Source organism: Carlito syrichta, unplaced genomic scaffold (genome assembly GCF_000164805.1).
Source record: "Carlito syrichta isolate Samal-C Ts95f unplaced genomic scaffold, Tarsius_syrichta-2.0.1 Scaffold316027, whole genome shotgun sequence".
NCBI classification, from domain to species: domain Eukaryota; kingdom Metazoa; phylum Chordata; class Mammalia; order Primates; family Tarsiidae; genus Carlito; species Carlito syrichta.
In genome coordinates this window covers 37,607-46,559 of record NW_007260123.1, presented here as the reverse complement: position 1 = coordinate 46,559, position 8,953 = coordinate 37,607, and the positions used below count along the sequence as shown (strand labels likewise).

The following is an 8,953-nucleotide window of genomic DNA, read 5'->3' as shown; positions in this document are numbered from 1 at the left end:
GGCCACTGCACTCCAGTCTAGGAGACCGAGTGAGACTCCAACTCAAAAAAAAAAAAAAAGACACTACTGTCCATCTGAGACAAGAGGGGAGTTTATTTTTATATATGTGCTTTAGCACTGTCAAGGATTTTCTTCTCAGGTTTTCAGGTTTTCTCAATCTTTAGATTCTTTTCAAATAAAAAATTCAGTTTGAGCAATATAGCAAGACCTCGTCAAAAAAAAAAAATTAGCTGGGAGTGGTGGTGCACACCTGTAGTCCCAGCCACTCGGGAGGTTGAGATGGGAGGATTACTTGAGACCAGGAGTTCAAGGCTACAGCAAATTATAATCGCACCACTTCATTCCGGCCTGGGCAACAGAGTAAGACCTTGTCCCAAAAAACAAAAAACCAGTTAATTAGCCAGGCATGATGGTGTGTGACTATAGTCCCAGTTACTCAGGAGACCTAGGTGAGAGGATTGCTTAAGCCCAGGAATTCCAGACCAGCCTGGGCAACATGGCGAGAACCCTATCGCAAGAAAAACAACAACAATAAAGCAGTTAAATAAATTGCTACCTAATAAACACTTAAAGATTATAAGAAAATAAAATGTCAGTGTGCCTCAACTAGGGAACTAAGAAGAGGTTTTATCCAGGTTTGAGCGGGACTTTTACAATGAGCAGAGCCCCAAGCCCCGGGGCGGAATCAAGAGTCCCCTCACACCAGGTGGAGGTCCCAACTTCCCTGCATGCAGCCACTTCTGTAGCTCATCCTGACTTGTACCCCACATCTCTAGAGCACAATAAAACAAATTAGTAAAACAAAATTAGAGTCTCTCCACAGCCCCCAGGAATTCTTTCTGCTTAGTGGTGGTGGGAATCCCTTGCTCGGGAGTGAGACCAGGCAGGTGGGAAAGGAGAAGGCGAGAGGAGGAGGACCGAATGAGGGGGTGAGGGGCTAGGAGGGGGGCAGACAGGCGGGTCAGAGGGAGACAGGGCAGGGGAGGGGCCGGAGGGAGACAGAGAGGGGCACTGGAAGGGGGTGGGAGGGAGGTCGGGACAGAGCCAAATGGGGATTAGAAGAGGGACAGAGAAAGGGAAGAGAGGGCTGGGGAGGGGACTGGACAGGAGTGGCTAGGGCAGGGACCCACCTGAGTGGATGTGCGCATGCAGTTTGAGGTAGTGCTCCCGCCGGAAGAACTTCTTACACACCTGGCACTTGAACCTGCCCCCACTGCCGTGGGTGGGCAGGTGACGCCGCAGGTAGCGCTCACAAGGAAACACCTGGCAGGACAGAAGAGTGAGCTTCAGGCTTTTTTTGAGTTGGAGTCCCCCTCTGTAGCCCAAACTAGAGTGCAGTGCCATGCTTACAGCCACCGCAGCCTCGACCTCCTGGGTTCAAGTGATCCTTCCACCTTGGCTGTCCAAGTAGCTGAAACTACAGGCATGCACCATTATACCCAGCTAATTTTTTTGACTAATCAAAGAAATGAGATCTCACCAAGTTGCTCAGATTGGTCTTGAACCCCTGGACTCAAACAATCCTCTCACTTCCGCCTCCCAAAGTGCTGGGATTACAGGCATGAGCCACCACGCCTGGCCAGGTCTGACTCTTGAGGCCCCCTTCCCTCGCCATCTTCTGAGCTCAGGGCCCCTCGTTTGCAGCCCCTTCCTTTCTGCCTAACAATGACCAGGGCCCAGGATGCCAGACTCCACTCTTAGAATGTCATGGCTCCCTCCACAAGCCCAGTCAAACATGCCTGCTCAGAGCTTCTGCCCAGGATGTTCTTTCCACCCAAAGGGCCTAGCTCTCATGGTCTGACAAACTTCTACTCATCCTTTAAGACTCAACTCAGATGTCACTGCGTCTACAAAGCCTTCCCTAACTCCCCAGTCCCATGCCAGGCAAGTCAAAGTCTGCCTTCAAATGTCCATGCACAATTTTATGTCAGTATTCGCCCACAGAATGACAGCCCTGTGCTTCTGTGCGCAGCTCCATGAGGGCGGAGAAGGGCTTCCCAGAGAGCATGAGTCAATAACTGACAAGAAAAGGAATGCATGGGAAAATGGACAAATAACCAAAGACATCAATCAACGTTAAGGTGATAAGAAGCCAGAAAACACAGAAGCCCAAATCTCCTTCCAATCCAGACCAAGGAAGAGCATGTATTCATTCATTCATTCTTTCGTTCAATTGGCAGAGCATGGTCAAGGGCACAGACCCAACTGCCCCACTACTTACTAGCCCCATCATTTTCTTACTGGGTGACCTTTCTGTGCCTTGGTTTCCTCTACTATATAACGGGGTTAATAACTGTACCTACTTCTGGGGTATAAATGATTAATTCACATAAAAAGCTCAGAACAGCATTTGGCTCACGGTTCTTGTTTAATTCACAATAGCTTTTACTTGGACCACAATTTCAAAGCTCGAAATTAGGCTATATAATTAGGAACATCTAGAATGAGACCGAAGTGAAACCAGGACTATCCTAGAAAATCTGCCACATAAGGCTGTAAGAAAAGCAGAATGAAGAAACAAGCTAAACACACCAGGAGGATGCAATCAGCAAAACCCAGACTATAGGAAGCTCCATAGGACCAATGACCCAGCTTCTTCAACAAATAAAAGGAAAAAAAAAAAGGAGCAGTGGTAGAGGAAGTTGCAGATAAATAGAAATTTTTGTTGTATCAATCAATCACAATGTATGAACCTGATTCAAACAAACTTTACAAAAATTATGATGCTTTGAGACAACTGGACATTGGAACACTTCTAGATATCTGACACGCTTTAGGAACAGGCTTAAGTGAGGGCTTCCAGAGTCATGGAAAAGAAGAACCAATAACAAGGATAATTATATGTCAGGAAGTTGGGAGGCTGTTCAGACCCTGGGTCTGACCCCTGGCGGGCCTCAGCCCATGGTGGCCATGTCCAGCCAGGCTCAGCAGCCGCCCCGGCATAGCCACATCTGGAATGTGATGGCGAGATGGGCCAGGCTGAGCTCTTACTCTTCAAAGACACTGCATCATATATGGCGGTGCCCTCATGCCCTGCCTTCATGTGCTGGGGTAGGAGGGGAAAAGGAGAGGGTGAGGTGTTCACCCACCACCCCTTACCCTTACTATGGCCAGGACTCTGGGGAAAAAGGCAGTGGCACCCACCTTCTGGCAGTGCGGGCAGGGGAAGTTGTGAGTGGCAGTCTGCAGGTGGTGTTCCAGGGCCTCGGGGGTGGAATATTTGTTGACACATTTGACACACCTAAGTGGGAAGGAGCAGGAGAAGTGAGAGAGAAGACCCAGCAGGCATGGGAAAAACAAGGCAAGAATCTCACACATAATCCATTCTCAAATCCATCCACTCTTTTTTTTTTTTTTTGAGTCAGAGTCTCACTCTGTCACCCAGGCTGGAGTACAGTGGCATGTTCATGGCCGCCACAGCCTCAACCTGCTGAGCTCCAGCGATTCTTCCACCTCAGTCTTCCAAACAGGTAGAACTACATGCACGCGCTACTACACCTGGTTTATGTTTTTATTTATTGTAGAGACGAGGTCCCAACAACTTGACCAGGTTGGTGTCGAACACCTGGACTCAGGCAATCCTCTCGCCTTGGCCCCCAAAGCGCTGGGATTACAGGTTTGAGTCACCGCACCTGGCTGTATCCACTCTTCTTGACTGTCACTGCCTCTTTCCTCATCTAAACCACCATCACCTCTTGCTTGGACATGTGCCGGAACTTCCTCACTGGCCACCCTGCCCCTGCCCTGCCCCCTGCAGTCCATTCTCCACAGGGTGGCCAGAGAGCGCCTTGAAAAATGAAAATCAACTGTGTCACACCGTTGCTTAAGACTCAGCCTACGAGGTAAGCCCTCCAGTGCCCCAGGCCCAAGCCACTCATGCCTCTCAGAGGCACCCCCAGTCATTTCCTATTATGTCACCAGTTTTATTTTCTTCTTAGCACTTATTATCTGGAATTATTTTGTTTGCTTACTTGACTGTTGTCTGTCCACTAGTAAATGGTTGCTGCCACAGGGACCACATCTTTCCTGTTCACAACCTGCTCCAAGCACCAGTGAGAATCTGTTACATGAAGGAGTCAGACAGGGATCGAGGCCCGGCTCCTTCCTGTCTCTTACCCTCTCAGTTTCCTCATCTGCAAAATGGGTTATGAATCCCAAATGGACCTGCCTGTCATTCATTCTTAAGACTGTCATAGAGTCAAAGGGCACAACTGTGACAAATAGCTCTTACACTGCAAAGCACTATAAAACACGGTCTTTTTTTTTTCATTGTGCTCTGCAGTTTATATAGTCCAATGCTAACCAACAGCCCATCTATACATAGATAGGATGCAGATAACTAGTATGTTGGCACTAAATTAAAATTCCAAATGTATAATATGCTTGATTAACAAGCAGGATCCTATAAGAAGTTACTCAAATAATTAATCTATGGAGGAGTAAAGTAGAGGTCCTTCGAATACTTGAAATACCATCAGAAGGTAAACATTAAGAAACTGAAATTTGATGTGTTAAAAGTTGTCTGATTATATTCTGTGATTACACCGTTGGCTCAGTTCCCAATTTAATAAGAAGGACTATCTGCCTGTCAATCCAATATTAACTGAGAATTTACTATGTTCGGGATGCCAGAGCTATGGCGAATGCCCATTTTTCACTGAACATTTACCGAAAACCTACTATGTGCTAGACACTGTGTACTAAAGATACAAAGATGAGTAACCCATTGTCCTTGCCCTCAAAGAGTTTACAATCTACAAGAGGAAGATACGTAAATAAAAGGAATGCGATAAAGTTGTTTTTTCATACATTAATTCTCTTTTTATTTTTTTGAAGATGTTACATACTGTCTTCCATATACATACTGTCTTCCATAATGGCTGCACTAATTTACAACCCTACTAACAGTGTACAAGGTAAACATGGTCTTTCTTCTTAACATGGCTGTGGCTAACATGGCTTCAAAACAGCAGTTTGAAGCCACAAACCACTCTGAAGGAAGACAAGATGCCACAATCTCTCCATCAGGTAAACCCCCACCAGAAGATGGACTCATTTGCAATGAGACACCAGTGAGGGATGCCACAGGCAGCAGGACAATTGATACCAAAAGCAGACACAGGGGCCGATCACTCAGGACATGGAAGCAGACTGTGCAGCCCAGGTAGCTGGCCCTGGGGGACCTCCTAGCCCCACTCTGAAACCACACACAAAAAGCCTCCATATGGCAAGAGAGAACAAGAGGTGGGAGGGAGCAGAGCCACCAAGAGGGCTGAGACCCAACAGGCTGGTGAGACACAAAGGAACGGTATCTCGCAGGCGTGGGGTGTGCAGGGGGACACAGGTCTGTGTGGCAGGTAGTTTAGCAACAGCCAGGAAGACTAAACTCCCTGCCACAGTCAGCAAGGCAACATCACCAGTAATAGGGCAAACCAACACCACACGCCTCCAGGTCCAATACACGGGAAGGACACAGTGTCATATGTGATCTTCCTGCAGAAGTGCACATCCTGGATCTAATCATGAGGTAAAAATCAGGCAAACCTAGACTAAGGACATTCTGCAAAATACCTTGTATATACTCTTCAAAAATGTCATGAAAGATAAAGACAGAATGAGGACCTGTTCCATCTTAAAGGAGACTCAAAAGACATGACAACTGAATGCAACATATAACCCTGGGTTGGATCCTGGGCCAGGAAAGCATTTTTTTTTTCCTATAAAGGATGTTACTGCAATAATTGGAAATTTTTGAATGAGCCCCGTAATTAGGTAACAGAATTGTACTGATGTCAATATCCTGATGCTAATAGTTATAGCGCTCTGTGCTTATGTAAGAAGCTACTCTTAGCCGGGCTCGGTGGCTCAGCCTGTAATCTCACGCCTTTGGGAGGCTGAGGTGAGTGGATTGCCTGAGCCTGCGGGTTCAAGACCCGCCTGGGTAGCGAGACCTCATCTCTACAACAAATCAAAAAAATTAGTCGGGCGTGGTAGCGTGCGCCTGTAATTCCAGCTACTCGGAAGGCTGAAGCGGAAGGATCACTGGAGCCCAGCAGGTCGAGGCTGCGGTGGCCGGAAGCGGCCACTGCACTCCAGTCTGGGCGAGGGGACACAGGTCTGTGTGGCAGGTAGTTTAGCAACAGCTAGGAAGACTAAACTCCCTGCCACAGTCAGCAAGGCAACATCACCAGTAATAGGGCAAATCAACACCACACGCCTCCGGGTCCAATACACGGGAAGGACACAGTGTCACATGTGAGACTCCGACTCAAAAAAAAGAAAAAAAAGAAGCTACTCTTGTTTTGAGGAAACACTCGCTGATGGCAGGAGTAAAGAGGCCTCACGTTTGCAAACTGCTTTCAAATGCTTCAGAATACGGTAAAGCTAATATGACACAACCTCAACAGCTGGGAAGTCTTGTGAAGAGACATACATGGGGATTTTCTGTACTACTTTCATACCTTTTCTGGGAGTCTAAAAATTATGTCAAAACCAAAAGCTTAAAGAGAACAATCTTTGAATCTGATTGCCCATGATATGGGGAAGTTGATCAGGGTGGATGGGGAATTTTTCACTCTATGTCTTTTCATAGTTTCAAAATATTACACTGTCTGCACATAAAAATTATCATTATTTTTTATTTTTGTAGAGATGAGGTCTATATTGCCCAGGTTGGTCTTAAACTCCTAGACTCAAGCAATCCTTCTACCTTGGCCTCCCAAAGTGCTGGGGTTATAACCACAAGCCACCATGCGTGGCCATAACAATCATTTTTTGAAGTAGATAACTAATCTTTTTATTTTTATTTATTTATTTATTTTTTGAGTTGGAGTCTCACTCTGTCGCCCAGACTGGAGTGCAATGGCATGCTCCTGGACACTGCAGCCTCGACCTGCTGGGCTCTGGCAATCCTTCCACCTCAGCCTTCCAAGTAGCTGGAACCACAGGAGCACGTACCACACCCGGCTAATTTTTAATTTATTGTAGAGATGAGGTCTCGCCAAGTTGCCCAGGCGGGTCTCGAACCCACAGGCTCAGGCAATCCATTCGCCTCAGCCTCCCAAAGTGCTGGGATTACAGGCTGAGCCACCGAGCCCGGCCATTAATCTTTTTAAAAACCTCCTTTGATCTTTGACCTGCAAAGTCGTTTCTAGGAACCTGCAAATGAGCAAAAATGTATGTAAAAAATTGTAGCTTGTTGCACTGTTTATATTAATGACAAACTGGAAATAACCTCACTATCCAGCAGTGGTGGATGAAAAAATAAATTACAGTACATCCATGCACACCAGAACACTAAATAGCTGTTTACAGGATGAAGCAAGTCTATTTGTGCTGACACATGAAGATGCTTCAAGTGCATCCGTGTTATGTGGTAATACCCAATGTAGAGCAAGCTCATTAAGTCTCCATCTCTTTGTTGAAAGCTACATAATAGGAAGACAGTGGGATGAAATTTTGTCAAATTCAGTGACTATATTTGAGATCATCTGACTCAAATAGTCTGTGCTATTTATATCTGCATCCATATCTATATGCATATTTATTGCAGATATACATAAAAGGACATATACCAAGAAGTCAATCTTTGGGTGGCAGGGTTGTTTTGTTTTTGTGTAGATTTTTTTTTCTTCCCTTGTTGGGGGACTTTTTTGAATTTCAGATTCGGGGGTACAAGTACATGTTTGTTACATGGGCGCATTGCCTGCTGGTGAGGACTGGGCTTCAGGTGTCCTGCGCTCCAAATAGTGGACACTGTACCTAACAAGAAGCTCCTGAACTCTCACCCCTCCTGCCGCCCCACTTCTAGTGTCCCTGGTGCCTGTTATCTCCATCTCTGTGTACACTTAGCTCCCAAAAGTAAATGAGAACACGAGGTGTTTAGCTTTGTTTCTGAGTCAGTTCACCTAGGATGACATTTTCCAGCTTCACGCTGCTGCAAAGCACATTATTTTTTTTTATGGCTGTGTAGTATTCAATGGTGTATATACCACATTTTCTTTATCCACTCAGTTGTTAATGGGCATTTAGGTTGGTTCCATGATTTCTTTCTTTCTTTTTTTTTTTTTGAGTTGGAGTCTCACTCTGTCACCTAGACTGGAGCCCTCGACCGGCTGGGCTCCGGCAATCCTTCCACCTCAGTCTTCCAAGTAGCTGGAACTACAGGCTCGTGCTACCACACCCGGTTAATTTTTGATTTATTGTAGAGATGAGGTCTCACCAAGTTGCCCAGGCAGGTTTCGAACCCACGGGCTCAGGCAATCCACTCACCTCGGCCTCCCAAAGTGCTGGGATTACAGGCTGAGCCACCGAGCCCAGCCGGTTCCATGATTTCTATTGTGAATAGTGCTGCAATGAACATACGAGTGCAGGTATCTTTCATAGAATGATTTATTTTCCTTAGGGAAAATACTCAGTAGCGAGATTGCTGGATATATTTTATTGTTACTTGAGAAATCTATTCTCTACTAATTCTATTTTTAGTTGAGAAATCTCCATACTGTTTTCCATAGCAGTTTAACTAGTTTATATTCCTACCAACAGTCTATGAGCATTTCCTCTTCTTTGTACCTACACCAACATCTGCTGCTCTTTGACTCTTTTTTTTTTTTTTTTGGAGTTGGAGTTTCACTCTGTCCCCCAAGCTGGAGTACAGTGGCATGCTTACTGCCACCCCAGCATCGATCTGCTGGGCTCAGGTGATCCTTCTGCCTCAGCCTTCCAAGTAGTTGGAACTATAGGCACATGCTATCACGCCTGGCTCATTTTTTTGTAGAGATGAGGTCTCGCCAAGTTGCCTGAGCTGGTCTCAAACCTGCGGGCTCAGGCAATCCACACACCTCGGTCTCCCAAAGTCCTGGGATTACAGGCTGAGTTACCAAGCCCAGCCATTCTTTGGTTCTTTAAGAATAGCCATTTAGCCGGGCTCGGTGGCTCAGCCTGTAATCCCGCG

At 46.2% G+C, this 8,953-nt stretch overlaps 1 protein-coding gene across 1 annotated transcript in view; it reads right to left on the bottom strand.

Annotated features, from left to right (window-relative positions):
- The window catches only part of ZNF341 (zinc finger protein 341), a 51,245-nt gene that overhangs the window by 6,118 nt on the left and 36,174 nt on the right, over positions 1-8,953 (bottom strand). The window contains 2 exon segments of the mRNA XM_021706809.1: positions 1,131-1,263; positions 3,145-3,241. Coding sequence (XP_021562484.1) covers positions 1,131-1,263; positions 3,145-3,241 — 230 coding nt within the window.